Source organism: Anolis carolinensis, chromosome 5 (assembly GCF_035594765.1).
Source record: "Anolis carolinensis isolate JA03-04 chromosome 5, rAnoCar3.1.pri, whole genome shotgun sequence".
In the NCBI taxonomy this organism is placed as follows: Eukaryota; Metazoa; Chordata; class Lepidosauria; order Squamata; family Dactyloidae; genus Anolis; species Anolis carolinensis.
Window position 1 is genome coordinate 98718264 of NC_085845.1, and position 20477 is coordinate 98738740.

Consider the following 20477-nt stretch of genomic DNA (forward strand, 5'->3'; position numbering starts at 1 on the left):
TTAACATATTTAATTTCAGTTAACATATGAGTAATCATGTCAATGGAGGAGGAGTTGTTTAAAGCTACAGACAATGCGGTTGCTGTTGCCCGCTTTTGGTCCAAAACTCTTTAGTTGCTTGTGATTTCTTTTTTTTTCTTTTTTCCCCCATTATTTGAAATGTATTTGTTGTACAATGCTTTTGACACGAAATAAATAAATCATGTCAATAATACTATTAAAACAATTTAATTTAGCATTTATATCATGTAAAAGAAAACAAATTCGCAGATATTAGAAAAGAAACAGATTATGCTGTTTTGCTATTTTTTTTCAGACATTGAAGGAAGATTAACCAACCATGTGCAGAATTACAATCAAGATCAAATGTTTAATCATATAAATGCAACCATTAGGAAACCAGAATTGGTTTCATTAGTCTTAAAACAATGCATTTTTAGAAATCTGATAACATTTTAGTGCTTGGATGGGAGGCTTAACCAATGAAAGCAGAGGTGCCGAGCAATCCTATTCAAAATTACAAAAGGTAAGCTCCACTAAGTTTAGTGGGACTCATTTCTAAGTTCAGTGGACCCTCAATATCTACTGAAGTTTGATTTTAGGACCCCCATGGATAACAAAATCTGTGAATACTCAAGTCCCTTTATTTCAGTGGTATAGTAAAATGGCATACCTTATATAAAATAGCAAAATCAAAGTTGCATTTTTGCATTGGTAGTGAGGGGAAGGGATATATTCGAGCCATGGTTGATTGCATCCTTGGATGTAGAATCTATGGATAAAGATACTGTAGGCATATATACCATGGATGGGAACCAAAGTCCTAGTCAGGATTGCCAATGATGTGAAATTGTGGGGGTCCAAAACTTCTGGCAATAGATTCCTACACCTGATTTACAGGTTTACAGATGTAAATATAGTATATTTTAAAAGTATAAACAAAATCTGTTTTTCTTTTAAACAGCATACTAATCTATTTCAATAAAATATATTATGTATATATTTCATACTTAGGCTAATTTCTTAAGTTGTTTAGTTACACCTTGAGAAGTTTCCCTTCTATAAAATGTAAAAAATAAAATTTAATTATTTTTTAATTATTTTTGCATTGAAACTAACAAGTAAAATACCCTGAAGAAAAGTTATTTCATGGTGGTACCCTTGAGGCAAAGTCTAAGACAACATTAGACTGAGGTTTAATAATTTCTGTAATCATTGATAAAGTATGTTTCTGAGCATTGTGTTGGAACCATTCAACATGCCACAAAATATAATTGTTCTTAGTACACCTATGGAGGAGATAAGGAATTCTGATTCATACCATGCAAAAGATTAATGCCTGTAGGGCGCCAATTATTTGTGACATGTAGCTTCACATACTGGAGAAAGTTATGCATAATTTATTCATAACTTTCATATTTTCTCACCAGGTTTCATATGGCTATTTGTCTGGAAGGCAAAAGCAAAGCTGTCTGGAGTCAAGGTGAGGCAAGAATGTCAACTAAAATCATTACAAAGCCTACAGAAATTATGGACAAGATACTGGTCAACATGGATTGCTTTTGCACACCCTTTTGCACACCCTGGTGGTCATGTAAAAAAGCAAAGGTTTATTGGTCCAAGATAAATTTTAAAAAATTCAAAAAATGCTACAAATCAATATAAAAATGGACCCAAAATATTATTTATTAGGACTACTAGATATCAAGGTAGATAAAAACAAAGAAATTCTATTTAATTACTTGACTACAGCCGCAAGAATGGTGTATGCTAAGTTATGGAAAAACAAAGACACCCCGGAAATCAACAGGTGGTACACCAAAATTTTAGAGATTATGAATATGGATAGGCTAACATATTTATTAGCAAACAATCATGGCAAGCTAAAAAAACAAACAAACTGGGACTCTATCAAGGACTACTTAAAGAGTGTGAATGTTAAAATTCTGATTTAAAATATAAATCTAGAAAACACATATAAAGGTGGAGGCTGGGTGTAATGTACAAGACAAATTACTATTTAAGATATAAATCGGTTAGGTCAGCAGGATTAAGATGGAAGTCGATATATATGTACACTGGGGGGTTAAGGTGTATGGCGTGACATATATATGTATACACACACACACACACACACACACACACACACATATATATATATTCACACATTGTCCATATATGTAATCTTGTGTTTCCATCCATTGTCTTGTTTTCCTTATTTTTACTTTTATTTTTATTTCCTTTTCTTTTTTGTCCTTGGTTTGTTTCTTTTTGTTTGTTTTGCTTATATATATAGAGAGAGAGAGAGTTTAATTCACTGTAGAGAGCACGTAGTCTATGTTTGTTATTTTTCTTATATGTACTCTTTATATTTTCAATTTCATTCGTGTGTCACTTTTCTGGAAAATCACTAATAAAAATTTATTTTTTAAAAAAAGAATAGTCAATAAAGCAGAAGTAGATGTTTTTCTGAAAAATAAATAAATAAATATAATGAACAAAAACTGAATTCATATATACTCAAAACACCTCCAATCTAAATGCATAGATTACCAGAGAGCCTAAACTTTCAATCAGATAATTTATTTATCAACTACAAAATGAAAAAGCAGATAGTCTCAAAGCTGCAAGAACAAGGAATCTTTTAGATAGTGTTTAATAGCTGGGGCAAGAGATCCTGAACTTCTTGATCCAAGGTTTCTAGCAACACGTTTTTGAACAACAGGTACTAAATAAAGCTTTATAGATTTTATGGAAATGTGTTTGTTTTAGCACACTATATGTAAATAAGCTCTTTGTGCCAAAAATATTTGCCATATTGTCAATCTGGCATATAAACACTTGTGAGATATCCAAGAAGCGGTATCCCACATCCTGAGCAGTGCCAAATTGCAATCATCACATTTTCACCATTTGGATTTATAAACTACAGTATATTAGACATTGCTGTTTTACATCTAACAGACTTTTTATCCTATATACCAAATAATTGTTTTTAAATGAATTTATTTATTATTTATTATTAGTAAATGTTTAATTTTTTTACCTATTTTATATACTTATATACCAAGGATGCCTAAAAATGTCTTGGGTGAAAAGGGCTTGTGAGTGGAAAAAGTTGAAGAAGCCCTGATCTAGATGATCACCTTTCTATCATTGACTCACATGGGTTAGGGTAGGGGTTAAACTGCATGACCGGACTCTCTGAACGGGAGAAAGGAAAGGACACTGAAGCATCTTCCAGTATTTTCAGATGAGGTATCCTAAAATAATTTGTTAGTTAAATACACTGTTGTATGCTGGGTGGGATATGATGAAATATTAGAAAAGATGAGAAATAAAATACCATGAAAAATATGTTTAAATGCATCATATCATTTATATCTGCTCACTTGCTCTTCTATTTTATATCACTATACTGCCAGATGGAGTGTTGTGGCTAGTTCACAGTTTTCTCCTTCTGTTCCAATTTTTCCCATTCAGTCATGAATATGTATGATTATCCTTAACATGCTGAGAGGGCCTTAGATTCCTGGATGGCTAGATGAAGACTTATACAGACTTAAGTGTCACAGGAGATTAAAGCAAGTTCCCAGTTATTATTCACATTACTCTCTTGTTCTTACCCAAAAGAGAGATAAAAAATTGAGCGTATTCTGAAGTTCGTAATCCAACCAACACTTTAAGCACTTTATTGTATACTCAAGCTTTAGAAAGGGTGCTTCTAAAGTTTCCATAGTTACAGCAAACAGGAGCATGAGTTCATTTGTTGCCAAACCATACAAAAAGAAAATAACGCACCACAATCCAGCTTTACTTCTGCAGGTTTACTTTAAACTGCTAAACCCCAAAACCAGTACTTCATTATGGTGAATCTTGTTACAAAATAACAATTTTTTTTACCGAAAAAAGTCGGATTGTGTCTTGCAAAACTATGGGGAATATTTTTTTTAAATCAGTCCAGTTTCATGTCACCTTTAACTATAATTATACATGGTATCTTACCGCATACAACTTTTACATGTTTAGCTGGGGAAAAGTCCTACTGGTTTCTGTCTGATTTATCTAATATAAATCAGACAGAAACCAATGGGACGGATGTCCGTATCATGTCTAGCATTACCTTGTTACTGTTATTGAGCAGTATGCCTACACTTAAACAGTGGGTTTTTTTATTTCAAAAAACTGAATAGGGGAATAGATGCTGTAAAGATTAAGCTCCAACCCTTCCCATTCATTTGCTTCATGATGGTCCCTTGTTCCATTATTTACTGAGAACAATGAATTTGAATGTTTTCATCTGAACAATCTGCCCATACTGGACTTCATTTAGGCACACAAACCTTGGGTGTCAATGTTGTATAAATATATGGTACAGAACATTTAAAAATACATCAGGTTTTAATCCTTTGCTTGGATTTGGTATTCTGAATCCTACTGACTGTTTCAACAAGAGCACATCCACTGTTGAATTAATGGGAATTACATACATGTTGACTCATCATTCAATCATTTGAGAGTGTCCATAGTATTTAGTCCTTACAGTTACAAACATTTTAAGAAATTGATAATTCATAAGTAAGAGCTGATCTTACACATGTTTAAAAAAACATCTCAGGACAGTGTTTCCTTAAAAAATTAAATGTTAAAATCTAACTGGAAAGGAAAGTTTCCTGATAACATTATAGAACTGTTACTAGTAGTTGCTCTGAGATATTTTTTTTATTTATATTTACCCTATTTCTACCCCACCTTTCTCTACCCTGAAGGGGACTCAAGGTGGCTGACATATGGCAACTATTAGATGCCTTAAAACACATACAACAGTAAGCTTAAAATAAATTAAATTAAAATTAATACATGTTAAGCATTTAAAAACATTACATTAGATAGAGCAGCTTTAAATATACCATAATCAGTCCTTCTTTGAAGATTTGAAAATTTACAGTTCATAATTTATAAAAGAAAAAGACTCTAAAATCAATCCCACAATGGCAGTTAAACCAAAAAACAGGGTACATACAATCTTGCCACAGTAGCTTTCCATATTTTTGACATTGTAATAGAACCCTATAATTTAGACATAACTAAAACACATTTAGGTTTTTAAAATGGAGAAGAAAAATCACACTCTTGGATAATGTGAAGCCAAAAACATTCTCTGCTTATGATATTTCATGCTTATGATATTAAAAAGCTATATTTTACTTCAATAACTTCTATTTAATGTTCTGTAGAAGTCAGTCTAAATAAGCTGAGCTACCAAAAATTCTACATGTTAAAATTAGGGGGGAAAACTTCAGCAGTTATACTGCTACAATTACTTAATAATTTCAATTGGCACATATATATCTCAACGACAATCTGGCAGTAGTATTTTAAGACTTGACAAAACTGAATGACACACTCTGAGACAGGAAGTGAGATTCAGTATGCGCATGCCTTCTGCATGCAATGTTAATGTGAATATGCCGTAAGTGTAATTTCTTATTTATTCTATCATAATTAAATAAGTCAGGTTAAATTATTCGTAGAGTCTCCTTATGCAAATGTGAATGCAAATCCAGACCATGTAAGATCAGTTACCTGTAGTTGCAACTGAACTGAGACAAAATATTTCAAATGATCACATTCAACATCATTTCAAATTTTACAAAACTTAAAGCAAAATCATGTTTACATTATACTGTGGGAAAATTTGTTATTCAAATATTTGCTATTATGTTTGTTATTAAATTTTAAAGTTAGGTCGCTTATATATTGCTTGATGGTATCTGCTTTGATGTAATTTGTTTGTATGTTTCTTCTTGCTAGCATTGAATGTTTCCCATATATGCTGAAAACCACCCTGAGTTTCTCCGGGGAGATAGGGCAGTCTACAAATAAAGTTTTATTATTAGTATAAATCTACATTGTTTATGATACTTATTCTACTATTCATGAACAGTAAAAGAAAATATGCAGAATATATCTGTCGTGATTTTTATCTAAGTGACTTTAAAGTCTTTATGAAGACTAGTTGGCTGGAAAGTATTCTAGTATCATACTGCTATGACTACTACTTGGAACTGAATACATTGCACAATAATTGATCGATTTGTTTTCCAAAACTGCAACAGATCTTTCACTGAAGAACCTGTACTTCCACCTAACCCATGTGTGAGTCAGAGCTATTGAGGTCTGGGTTTATGCAAACCAGTGTAAGCATTTATTTAGCTGGTTCATTATCATATAATTTTAATTTCTGTAAGATTTTGCCCATTAAACAAAAATATTTGTTTAGCTGTTTTGCTTTAATATTAGAATGTAAGTTCTCCAAATTCATGCATTTTACTATTCTGAAGGAAAATGTACTAGCTGCTACGAAACAGAATGACTGTGATAGTTCACTTCTTAGAACATAATAATATCACTGTTTTTGCTCTCCTCAGCAGCATGGATTGTTTCAAAGCCTCTCTCAGGCTGCACTTTTACATAAGAAATGCTGGTTAGTTTTTTCAAGAAACTTTTTCCTGGCATCTCACAAAACAAACTGCAATTGTTATTGACTATAGCAACTTGATTTCTCCTGGGCTTAACCTGAAGTTTCATAAACCACAATTACAGTAATCACTGCCATGAGGTCAAAAGTAGTTTGCATCTACCTTTAAGATGACTGTCAGACTGACTATAATATCAGAAAATGTTCTTCAAATGGGTTTATGTAAAAATTAGCTTATACCTACATTTTCAGTATTTTTTTTTCAAAACGAATGGTTCAATAATGTATGGACCCACAACTACTACTGCAGTACAAGAGCAAAAGAGAAACCACAGGTTTTCTTTTCACAAATGATGCCAATTTTGATTCCATCAACATAGCCAGCTACATGATCACCCAAAAGTCAGTCCGGCTTTTTCCTCTTCCAGTATTATGGACATTTGGTTTCAGGAAGCACTGCCAGATTGATGTTAACTTAATACAGAGGCTTGCTGTACAGGTTTTTTTAATCAAAGAGCTCCATATTTCCATCAGCCAAACACTGAATGACATATCATCAGAAGCAGTAGCTACCAGCCAACATAAAATCATATATGCAAGAACTAAATGCAGTTACAGGAAATCATTCTGTTTACAATTCTGAAGCCAGTTATTCTGAAGAGGTTCCAAGACTTCTATGTACAACTATATAATAAAAGTATTTTGTTTTTAGATGAGAGAATCAGAGCTTGCTGTTAAAAAGTTGAAATGAATAAACCCACTGCAACACAAATGAGGCCACCTCCTGTGATGCCTCAACTGGGGCCGTTGAGACCATTGCTGATGGTGGAGAAGGACGTAAGTTGAAAGGACTTGGTACAATCTTTCAGCCTACACAAAACATAAGTATTTTCTGTGTTGTGGTGTAAAAACACATATGCTGCAGATCGATGTAGACAAAGCATCATTCCCTAGGTCTGAGAAGGGGCAAGATTGATTACACCCAAAATTTTCTGGGAAAAACATACTAATTTACACCTCTGAGATCTAGGATAGGGTGAAGTGAACTGGAATAGTGAAATACTGGGCGAAATGTATTGGGAGTGTGAAGGGAGTTACTCAATGCCACTCTTTAACAAACGTGTTTCAATCTCCTGGAGGAGAAAAAGGTAGATAGTGCATGAAGTCTTAGACCAGGTTCACAGATGGTGGACTAAGATGGATTGTGATTGACCAAATATGCAAACCCAGGAAGAAATGAAAATCCCATACTAAAGTAAAAAAAGCAATAATAAGAATCTGATGAAGATTTCAAAGATGAATGCTGATAGACAGACTGATGCAATTACCTACTATGTGCAGAGGAAGACTAAAATGCTTGGTGAGAGGGACATGATGGGAATTTGCTCTGGAGTAAAAATAAGGTTTTCTCCAGGAAGTTTCCAAGGATGAAAGACGTCGATTTGTTGACCAAATCCCATTTTCCTGGCTGTGGTACAGACCTTAAACAGAGAATACATGGCCCCTTCAGTTTGGCGCTTAAAGGGCCTTCTTCATCAAGAGATGATTAATCTATTCTTACTTTTTACAGACTGAAGGAGTCAGATCAATAATAACCACAGGAACTGAAACAATGTGGATTGAAAGAGTCAGGACAGTTCTAGCAGGAGTAGGCTTGACATGGACCAAGGAGGATAAACCAAAAGGCTGTTGGATCAAAGGAATCATGTTAGTATGAGTAAAAAGTGTAGACTTTCAATGGACTGAGGAAGTTGAACCAAGATGCTGTTCTGTGGTCAGAACAGGAAATAGAGAAGTCAATTGAGAGGATGATTCAATTACCTTAGACTTTTCCTTCTTTTCTTCTTCATTGCCACCACTTCCATGCCTGGCACAATATTACAACAATGGATCAACCAGATGTTGGAGAATTTCAAGGATTGATCAGAGGCTTAATGGTGGGAAACATTTGGACCAAGGATGTCCGGGAAGAGTCACCAGACTAGAATATAGCATCATAGACTCAGGACAAGATTAATATCACATATTTGCAAAAGATGGTCCTGTTCACTCCCTCAACTCAGAGTGGAGCCTATTGAATGAGGGTGTTTTACAGATGAAGACCTACACGATGTAAAGGACAGTTCTTGGCCATAGAACTGGATACTCTCGATTACTGATCCTACAAGCATAGCTTAAGCCAGGAGAGGAAATTCCTCAAGCTTTGAGACTGAAGCAATAGGAAGCAGAATAAGACTAAACTACACGTCTATTGTCCAAGCGATACAAACACTGGGGTGACAGACAGTAGTGGCAAATTCTTCCTGTATGAAACATAATTCTTAAAAACACCTTTAGAGGCCATGTAAATAAAATAATCTCAATTTTAGCCAAAGCTAAAGAAAGGAACACAGACCCTCATGACCAACAGAAAATACTGACATAGTTTGGAGGGAATTGATCGCTGGATATTGAATGTTATAGTTCACCTGGCATCCAGAGAGCCCTGTGACTCGGATCTGGACCAAACTTGGCACATAGACCCCTCATGACCAACTTTAAGTTCTGGTGGGGTTTTGGAGGGTATTGATCTGGGATGATGGGAGTTGTAATTTTCCCACAATCAAAGAGCACTGTGAATTCCACGGATGATGGATCTGGACCAAACCTGGCACGCATACCCCTCTTGACCAACCTGAACTATTGATGGTGTTTGGGGATGATGGGAGTAGTAGTTTACCCAAAACCAAACAATGACTTTTTTCTAACAAAAAGCATTACAAATTACTTAACCCAAACATTGACGGGTACCTAAGTTAGTTTGTAATAAAAGTTTGTTAGTTTTCTTTCTTTGTGGCATTTATATTAGATTTTCACCAGTCCTAATAAAATAATCTTGTTCTTTTACAACAGAATCTTTACCAGATTTGTGAACTGATTTTCCCACTGGTCTAATTTAATAAGTATGTAAATTTGATGAGCTGCTTAGTAATGTACTACCTGTTTATTTCAGCTGACTGATCAAATGATGACTGAAGCAAAAGGTCCAGGACAAGCTACAATGACCAAGTTTGGTTAGATTCCACTAGTAATCCTAATTTAAAATGACAACAATGAATCTTGGATATTCAGAAAGAAGAAGATATAATGAAGTCCAAAATGCCCCATTTGTTTTAAGATGGTACTAAATGATGTAGTTTCTCCACTTGATTACTACTCTTCAAAAGAACCACTAGTTAAAATCATCTTAGCATAACTTTAAAAGACTTAAGTCTCAGCTAAATACATTAGAGATCTGACAAGAAAAAAGAAAAGCAAAACACAAGTGCTTTGTGATTTTCCCTCTCCATACATGATGTTAAGAAAAAGGGTTTAGAACAAAATATCAATATAAAATAAATACATAAAACAGATTTGGCACCCAGAAAGGGGAACACTTGTGGCATTTAAGAAGCTATTAAGACTACATGGAAGCTACAATCTAACATATTTTGCCCACTCCCAATTTATAGGATATCTTTTTTAAGGTCCAAAAAGCAAAATGAAATGACTTCTTTCCAACTGAAATAAAAATCAAAAATAGTGGCAACCATTTTCTGAGAAAGGAATTTTTTTAAAAACTGTAGAAATTATGCAGGGTTAAAAACGACAATAAAACATTAACAAGTTAAGTGTACCAGAACGTGTGAGTCAATGAGCAACAATATACAGTAGAGTCTCACTTATCCAACACTCGCTTATCCAACGTTCTGGATTATCCAACGCATTTTTGTAGTCAATGTTTTCAATACATCATGATATTTTGGTGCTAAATTCGTAAATACAGTAATTACTACATAGCATTACTGCATATTGAACTACTTTTTCTGTCAAACTTATTGTTAGACATGATGTTCTGGTGCTTAATTTGTAAAATCATGACCTAATTTGATGTTTAATAGGCTTCTCCTTAATCTCTCCTTATTATCCAACATATTCGCTTATCCAACGTTCTGCCGGCCGGTTTATGTTGGATAAGTGAGACTCTACTGTAATTCAATATGCAGAGAATTTTCAAACGTGCATTTGCCTCATTGAATTCTAGCAGTTAATCATCCTTTAGGGTGGCTTTAAATACTTCGTTCATGTGAATAGAAAAAAGTGCTTTACCTCTAGTGTCTGCATATACAAACCCATCCTTGGCTCAAATTGCATTATAAGGGGCAAGTGTCATTTCCAATAGTAAAACATTATTAAAAGGATACAAGGATTATTATCATCAATGCTGCAATTATCCAAAATCAACGGGATGCCATCTAATTCATACACCTATAAGAAAAAGAGACACATTTAATATTTATGTTTCTTGCTTGGTAGGTAAATATTTTTACAGCTCTAATTAAACTGTAAACAGATATATCTGTGCTCTATGCAGATAGAACTATAGTATGTTTATTCAGGAATAGTAACAAAGAAGGTTCTGAAGTCGATGGTTTGAAGTGAATTTACAAACTATGGTACATTAACCACATTATGTGTCACATTTGAAGCATAATCAACTCTCAAGTGTCTGCTTTAAAAATAGCAATAGGATTTAGTGTCTCTTTATAGCCATCTTCTAGGTAAAGTGCTTTATATATTTTATTAATCATGTATTTCAAAATACATTTTTAAAAATCCCCACATGGTTTGGAATAAAAACAAAAATAATAAAATAGTAGCTAAATGTAAATAATAAGTCAATAAAAACAATAAAATATTCCAAAACCCTTGGCATCTGCTGGGGTTTGGTTCCAGGACTCCCTGTAGATACCTGAATCCATGGATACTCAAGTTCCATTGTATACAACCATGTAGTAAATAGTGTCCCTAATATACATTCCTGTGCATATGCATCCAAACAGAAAATCAGATGAATTAATCTTCTGCACAATCAATAACAACATGTTTCAAATAACTAACACAAATATTTTTAGCAGCTTTAGCAAAAAAGACTAATGTTATGTGTAACACCAGTCACCATCGGATAGTAGCCACTGCCAGCATAGTTTCATGTAAGAGCTTTCAACATGTAAAAATCTCTTCCTGGGGTTTTGCTGAAGTTGGCAATACAGTTAGTAATGTAAGCTATCATCTACCTCACCCATGCCACAAATACATAGCAGTTAATTTCTCCGAACGCTTCCGTTTATGATGTGCAAAACAGAGGGGCAAAGGTAAGAGAGTCTGTAAACATTGAGTTGTTATGTGATTCTCAACAGATGATATCAATGGTTAAAATTTGAAGATGCAATCGGATCTAAGTTCTGATCATTATCCATCGTATAGATCCAATCTTTCAGTTTGTTTCTAATTTTAGGAAAAATTAAAATAACAGTTGAAAGTTTTAGAAGTTAATAAACCTTAGACTGTGTTAATCCAGCTGTTTGTCTTCTATTGTTTGTCTAAACAAAGCATGGGGAGGCAATCCTCCAACATGTCCAAGAGCCTCAGTTTTACAGATAGTACACCTGTTTCTGTCCTTAGGAGCACAGCTGGAGTCCCCCCCCCCCCAGAGGTACTGCCAACAATACTTCAAAAACTTGTCCTGACAGACCCGCAAGTCCTTCAAGATATTGTGATTTAATCCAGAGACCATGATACCATCTTGCATTTGAGCAACTACTTTCCCTAAAAATATTTTCAATGTTGGAATTACCAGCCTGCCATCTCTAGAACACGAAACTTTCAATATAGCATGAGCTGACTTCTGTGCTATTGTTTTAATGTTTTGTAGCTGAGACTTCCAAGCACTCCAAATATTTGAAAGAGGAGACCTGTTCTATCTTATTTCCCAATTAAAGTTAGGTAAAACTTTACCAAAAATGATCATCTTAGATTTAACATACTGTAGTTTCTCTTAAGATTATATAAAACAAACCAGTCATTTATAAAATGGCAAAACCAAGGGCCAACTGTACATCCATGATCCTAAATTGGTCTTAAAACAACAAACCAGAATTGGATCCCTATAAATGTTACCACATATATTATTTGTGGAAAACATATAGAATTAAAGAACATAGAGCAGAGTTTAACTGAGCATGTATGCAGAATGGCAATACAGTGTTCCCTCTCTACTTTGCGGTTCACTTTTTGCGGATTTGCTGTTTTGCGGTTTTTCAATAAACTCTAAAAGACTATTATAAATCATAAAAATTACACTTTACAGCCTAAGGAAGGAAGGAAGGAGAAGCCAAAGGGAGAGAAAAGGAGCCCAAGCAGCAACGGGAGGAGAAGGAGGCGATTTATCAACACACGATTGGTTGATAAAGACTTAAAATAGTGTATAACAACTAAAATAATGTATAAATATTAAAATAAATATAGCGTCCCTACTTTGCGGATTTTCACTTATTGCAGGTGGTCCTGGAACCTAACCCGAACGATAAGTGAGGGAACACTGTAGTTAATTTCAGTTTCAAGTATAAAGCAAAAATATTATTATAGTGAAACAGAAGATGAATAAATGCATGACTATTTGCCTGGAAAATATTCATATAACCAGTGTTTTTCCCCCTATTATTGTAATAACATACAATATCAGCTGCAACAAATTACTCTGACCAAGAGGTCATGAGTTCGAGGCCAGCTTGGAGCCTGCGTTTGTCTTTGTCTTTGTTCTATGTCAAGGCATTGAATGTTTGCCTTATATGTGTAATGTGAGTCCCCTGAGTCCCCTTCGGTGTGAGAATGGCGGAATATAAATACTGTAAATAAATAAATCAGGCCAGATTATATATGTGCAGGTTGTACGGCTGAAATCACAAGCACATTATGTTTAAGAAAAATGAATTATATTATGCATCTAGAAGAACAAGCATCTTCATATCAATGCAAGTGAACACCTAATGTTCTTGTTCTGGCATGAAGAGTCAATCCCGTAGCTGCTAAACACAAGATACAACATAGCTGGAAAACAAGGTGGGACTAACCACAATATGGCCAAGTTCGTACAATCAGTCTCCGCTGTCAAATGCTGTTCTCTGATTATATTATTTATTTATTTTGCAAACTACTGATTTCATATGTACTAAGGCTGCTGTAATCAAAATAATCTTAAAGTATGTATGCACAACTAAACCCCAATTTGCAAATATCTACAATCATATTACAATACAGCAGCTAAATCATCCTTGAATAAGACGACAAATTATCGTATGCATTTGTTTTAAATATCTAGATATGTCCAGGCATGCCAGCACTTAGCTTAAGCTCTCTTTTTGACATAGTAATTACTGATTCAAACAGTTTTCATTCCAAAAGGCATACATCACAAGAAAGACAATTTCTGATGGCAAGTTCAGTGACAATGGAAAAGGAATGCTTTAAGGGCTGTGTGCACTTTGCATGCCTGAAGATTCAGCACATGACCAGCTATGCTGATATTGTCAGCTTTACCTTGAAAAATAAAACTACTAACAGAAATTCTGTGGCTAGTCTCAACTACAGTACAGTCACTGAATCAAAAAGGTTTACATAATTACTGAATACTATTCTGCTATTGATTCATTCGTTTAGTCTACTATAGGTGGGACAAGAAATATGTGGACATTTTTGTCAAGAACACAAAAACTAGTATTGGGTAGAGAAGATCCGCTACATCTGTACCTTATATTTATTGAGTTTGTCAAACTGGTATAGGAGAATTAATACTGAAATAGGGAACCTACAACCAAAGTTTCACTTCACTCCCATATGATCAAATGTGAAACATCAGCTTCAGGACTTTCTGCATCAGTAACACTATGGGCTAGTAGTACTACTATTAATTGTACAGTCAACAGTACTTTAAAGTAGGAAGCAGTCCTACTTAAAAGTGCAAAACCAGGATGGCGCAAGTGGGTTGAATATGTGCACAAGATGTGGAAGATGATGTCAAAATTCACCTGAAATCTCTGCATTAACTTTTTCTCATTCAGTCTCAAAAGTGAGACAGGATTCCTTTCTATATTTTTAGAAATAAGTTCAATTGCATTTCATAAAGAATAAAAAAAACGGGGCCATGAGAAACATACTGCAAAGGCCAAAGGTTTCTGTCAGACACAGCTGAGAACGGAAAACAAAGAAGTGAGGATATTTTATTAGGACCTGAGCATTACAATGTTGTCCTCTCTAGGCAGCCAGTGATAATGATCACAAATAGCCTTGCATCACGGTTAGCCTGTGTAGATAGTAGAGACAGTCATGAAACCACAGTTTAGATGCTTGATATGATCGCTGCCATAAAGCTAAGGTGCTGAGTTCTGCCCAACTTGAAGAAAGAGGAATAATTTATTCTCTACCATTTGTGGGTCTGAGTCTAGGATATAGGCACTTTGGCTTATAATAGATACAACTGAGGTTGTGGCAAACAAATCTATTATTGGAAGCCACCACATCCTGAAAATCTGCTGAAATACTTGTGGATAGAGGCTCTTTTCCACAGATCGTATGCTGGAATGGTAAAGGCTCTGATGTGACATCCACTTCCCCAATGAGATGGATGGCATAAGGAAGAAAGATCTTTTTCCCAGCCACATCAGGGCATCCCATACCCACCAATTCAAAGCAGAACTAAGATCTTTACCACTACTGATTTCTATGGATTATGTTATTTTTCTGGCACTATGAAACCTTTAAATATAACATTTAAATATAAACACAGAAGGGGGAAATTGATTACCTCCTGCCATAATAACCCTATGAAAAACATTACATATATATCCTGCTTTCCTCTGTTCAAGGGACACAAAATTCACTGATGGTCTCATATAGGACATCGAGGAGACCAAGGCTGATGTGTTATGGGGATTCTGCCTGTGGCTAGGGGCATCTGGTTTATGTGCCCAACTAGTAAAATGACTGCTTTATTGACACAATTGTCAAGTGTCTTATTCAGGGGGTATAGAAATGCACATAAAAGGAACTATGCTCCTTGTGGCCAAGATACCCCCATCGTTTGCCTGACAAGATCCTGTCTAACAATATCTCCCATAAATCCATGTTTTCTGACAAATGCCAAGTTGCTGCAGATTGGAGGTTTGGGAATTTATGCCTGAAGAATTTTCCCAGTCATGGGGTACATTGAGAAGAGACACTGGGAACCCCCACAGGATCCTGCTGCAATTGCTTCTCTCCATGTGCCCCATGTGTTTGGTGTGTAATCTCATAATTACTGAACAAGATGCCAGCCTTTATTTTCACTTATATTAACACAGGCATCTACTCTACAGCAGAAAGAAGGAGCCATACAAAATGAAGGACTGTAAGCTGAAAGAGTAATAAAGGGTATAATATACCAATTAACCCAGTATATGAGCAGGAGTTGTTAATAATGAAATTTAAATAAAATAATGTTAATTTATTTTAAATACATTCACACAGAGAGAGACACATAAATAACATTGTGGTCTATTTTAACATATATATTTTTTCAAAGTTGTCTACTTTCACTTGCACAAAATTAAAAAGCGATACACACACTGTGGAAGTTGCCCACCATTGCTTTTAATATTTGCCTTTTGTGTGTTTTTAATTATATTGGTTTTTTAGGTTGTGTTTTTGTCCCAATCTTGGGGGGGAAGCAGGGGGTGAAAAAAAGAGAAGAGGAAGAAGATTACAATTCCATTTGATGATATTGGAGGCCCTTTATGTTTCTATTCTTTTATAAAGGAATAGAAAAAAAACAATTTTGTATATGCATATGTACCACACTTTTTGTGACAAATACAATCTAATTTGCTCTAATATTCAATAAAATTTGAATTTTCCTTCATTATTTATTATTGCCTCACAATATTCACTTGATCTAATTTATCACTATCTTTCCTGCGTTATTTCACTGCAAATTAAAATAGCATTTTGATAATTTTACCCTTCTCCCTTGAAGGTCCAGATTCACAGTTAGCCTTGCCCCACCACAAACACATTTTTATCTTCATGAAAAAGGTACTCCAGAAATTCATGCAAAGGAGCTTGAGATTTTGGAGGAGGTGTACAGATGAGGAGCCTTCACACACCGTCCCCTTCACTAGAGAGGGAGGGAGGGAGAGACACTAATATAGCTTTGATAAAGATTACCTCTCCAGAATCCAGACATACAGGCATTCCCCAAGTTACAAACATCCACCTTACAAACAAATCATAGTTAAGAACAGAGGTGAGATAGTAGGAAGTGAGAGAAATCAATCCCTTGGAAGGGAAATTCATTCCTGAAAGATTTATCATGGGGAAAAGGTGTCTCAACAAAAGCTTTATCACCAATCCTTGTTTCTACAACAAGCCAATTTTTTCAAAATCCAATTATCACTGGGACAGAAAGTGAGGTGAAATTTTCTGAATAGGGGCATAGACAGTCAAACAAACGACACAGCTATCCAAAGCTAAAGATAGATTAAAGGTAAAGGTAAAGGTTTCCTCTGACGTTAAGTGCAGTTGTGATCGACACTGGGGGTTGGTGCTCATCTCCATTTCTAATCCAAAGAACCGGCGTTATCCATAGACACCTCCAGGTCATGTGGCCGGCATGACTGCATGGAGCATCGTTACCTTCCCGCCGGAGTGGTACCTATTGATTTACTCACATTTGCATGTTTTCGAACTGCTAGGTTGGCAGGAGCTGGGGCTAACAGTGGGCACTCATTCCGCTCCCGGGATTTGAACCTGGGACCTTTCGGTCCGCAAGTTCAGCAGCTCAGTGCTTTAACACACTGTGCCACTAAGAGCCCCTATAGATAGATTTTAAAATATACCTATTCCGACTTACATACACATTCAAACCTACAGAGCTTATCTTGTTCCTAATATGTGGACTGCCTATATTTTATATTATCTGCTAAACTTTTTTTTTTCGTGTCAGGAGCAACCGGAGTTGCTTCTGGAGTGAGAGAATTGGCCGTCTGCAAGGACGTTGCCCAGGGGACGCCCGGATGTTTTGATGTTTTACCATCCTTGTGGGAGGCTTCTCTCATGTCCCCGCATGGAGCTGGAGCTGATAGAGGGAGCTCATCCGCACTCTCCCCGGGTGGGATTCGAACCTGGTAGCTTTCAGGTCAGCAACCCAACCTTCAAGTCACGAGGCTTTTATCCCCTTGGCCACCGGAGGCTCCTCATCTGCTAAACTAAAACGGGCAACATTGTTATACTCCAACTCTTGAAAGCTTCCCAAAGTGTAAAATCTGCATATCCATCACCCTATGGAGTTTGCTAATTCTCAGTCCATGAGTGTCTTGGTTCAAACTATTGAAATACAGCTGCCACATTCATGAAGGTTTTTACCACAGGACTCTTATGAAAGCAAAAATGCTGCAAATATTGTAACCACCACCATCACCAAATATGCTACTGATTCTTCTCTCATCAACAGCACTGTCCTGTACCCTGTCCTTCCTTTACACCACAATGCTTTTGCCAGATTTGCAAAGCCTCTCTGCTGCCCTCTGTACTGAAACAGATACAGTAGAGTCTCACTTATCCAACATTCGCTTATCCAACGTTCTGGATTATCCAATGCAGTCGGCCTTTTAGTAGTCAATGTTTTTGTAGTCAATCTTTTCAATACATTGGTGCTGAATTCGTAAGTACAGTAATTACTACATAATATTGCTGTGTATTTTTCTGTCAAATTTGTTGTAAAACATGATGTTTTGGTGCTTAATTTGTAAAATCATAATGTAATTTGATGTTTAATAGGCCTTTCCTTAATCCCTCCTTATTATCCAACACATTTGCTTATCCAACATTCTGCCGGCCTATTTATGTTGGATAAGTGAAACTCTACTGTATTAGTAGCAGAAGCAACCAGCAGTGGCCATGGGGAATCCACCTCTTTGCCCCCATCTCTTCCTTGCTGTATCCTCTTCTGCAAACCGATATAGGTGATGCTGTTTGCAGAAGATAAGACACAAAGGAGGAGATGGATCCTATATGATGGTGGCAATGGCTAGTGCTAACACTAGATTCAGTGTGGAGGTACCATACATACTCGTGTATGAGTCAACCTCATTATATATCGATGGCAGGTTTGAGGGCAAAATTATGGATTTTGATATGACCCATGGGTAAGTCACGGCTCATTGTAAAAAGGAAAAAGGGCTAGAAGTCCAGGCATTGAAAAAGGCTTTCCATCATTCCCTTATCTGATGTTTTAACACTTAACTACAAAGGAACCAAGCCCTCATCTAAGAGCTTAGAAGCCAAAAGAAACACTGACCTTCTCTACTCTCTTGGCACTCCTTTGAGAGGAAGCGTCGAAGACCCATCTATGACAATATTTGCCTGTTAAGGTATTCAAAAAGGCCAAAGAGATTGGTGCTTCTTGTAGGTTCTCGCCACTCTACTCAAAAAAGGAGGAGGTTCCTTTCTTGATAAGAGTTAAGGTCATGAAAAAGGGTTTTTTGGGCTGTTTTTTTTTTTAACAATAAAATTTCTAGACTTATACGTAAGTATTTACAGTTAGTGAAGGGTCTTTGTAAATCTGGCAGAGGCACTGTGTTGCCAAGATGAGAAAGCCATACAGGTGATGCTGTCCATAGCACAGGAGACTGAGAAGAGTGAGACAAGTAGGGGAATGGAAGCAAGAAGGTTGAGCTCATTAAACAACCGTTGCAAACTTGCAAATGTAAAATTTGTGAAAGTGGAGGATCGACTGTATCCACAGACCTGACTTTCACACAGTTGGAGTTGTTCCATAGAGATTACAAACTAACTTCATAAAGAATGCTTTGTATGGACCATCCAGGCAGGATAGGTGATGGTTAACATGCATGGAGCTATTTCTAAGACCTACATCATAAAAAAGATATTATACTGCAAAGCCCAAACCGATTGAAAATAATTTATCATCTATCGTTAGTTAGAATCAGGCGATCTTTTGTTATTGACATTTTAGTACATTTAAATTACTTAAAATATTGAAATGGCAGAAACTGAAGTAGCCCTCATAGTGAACATACAAAAATAGTAGGTCATATTGTTTATACTGATGACTTATGTCTAAGACAGTCCACTGCATGCTGAGACTGCAATTCCCAAGGTTCGTTTGTATATTGAAGCAGAGATCTGAACACCACAACCACCCAAGTAGTGGCAGTTTCCCAGCATGACACACCCTACATCCTATGGCAATTATGATTACAGTTTCCACAAGTGATCTACAGAAAACCATCTGCAGTGTCACTGCTGAAAATATATCTTGTTTGACAGTTAAACTGTAACCTTTCATACAGGAAAATGTAAATGGATGGACTACAGTTTCAATTACTCCAGTAACTTGTATATTCCTATAACTTTACAAAAAAAAAAGGCATGAGACAAGGGCAGAGGAAAAAGAGATACTTGTAGACCAACTGTTATCGTCTATGAACAGTGGTTTACATACATTTCATATCAGTCAAGTTACATCAAATTGCCATCCCATATTGAGTGACCTTGCCGCATAGTGGTGGGAGGTCATTTGAATCCTTTGATGAAGAAAAAGACAGAGTTAATTATGTGTGGGGTCAAGAGAACAGATCGACCTGTTGCCTTTCCAATAATAGTCCCGTATTTACGCCTCTTCCAGTACTTGGAAGGCAATGACAATTTAGATAATCCACCCCTTCCTGATGATTTCGACATAACTAGCACTTTTGGCCCAGGTTTTTCCAGATTTTATCCAAGATTTTATCTTTTGTCCTTGTATGTGATTTTTTATTACTTGTTTTTATTGTTGTTTTGATCTGTTTTATTGCTTTGCTTTTATTGCTGTTGACTGGGCTTGGCCCCATGTAAGCCGCCCCGAGTCTCTTCGGGGAGATGGGGTGGGGTATAATAATAAAATTATTATTATTATTATCATCATCATCATCATCATCATCATCATCATCATCATCATCATCACCATCATCAGTGGGCAGAACCCAAGCTATATAAGCTAGGCAGTCCCCATGTCCTTGCCTGCTTTTGATCACTTTGGAGATTGTGGATGGTTCAGACAAAGAGCAATACTTACAAGTATTATAATTCTTTTAATATCCTC

General features: G+C 35.9%; 1 protein-coding gene and 1 long non-coding RNA gene across 3 annotated transcripts in view; one reads left to right on the top strand and one right to left on the bottom strand.

Annotated features, from left to right (window-relative positions):
* The window catches only part of atxn10 (ataxin 10), a 125686-nt gene that overhangs the window by 477 nt on the left and 104732 nt on the right, over positions 1-20477 (bottom strand). For both annotated transcript variants that reach the window (XM_062983599.1, XM_003221427.4), the window contains exon 10: positions 10705-10768. In XM_062983599.1, coding sequence (XP_062839669.1) covers positions 10705-10768 — 64 coding nt within the window. The remainder of the gene's footprint in view (positions 1-10704; positions 10769-20477) is intronic.
* On the top strand, positions 6054-10153 carry LOC134299762 (uncharacterized). The gene is made up of 3 exons (XR_010007011.1): positions 6054-6200; positions 7194-7318; positions 9474-10153. It is a non-coding gene; the product is annotated as an uncharacterized LOC134299762 (long non-coding RNA).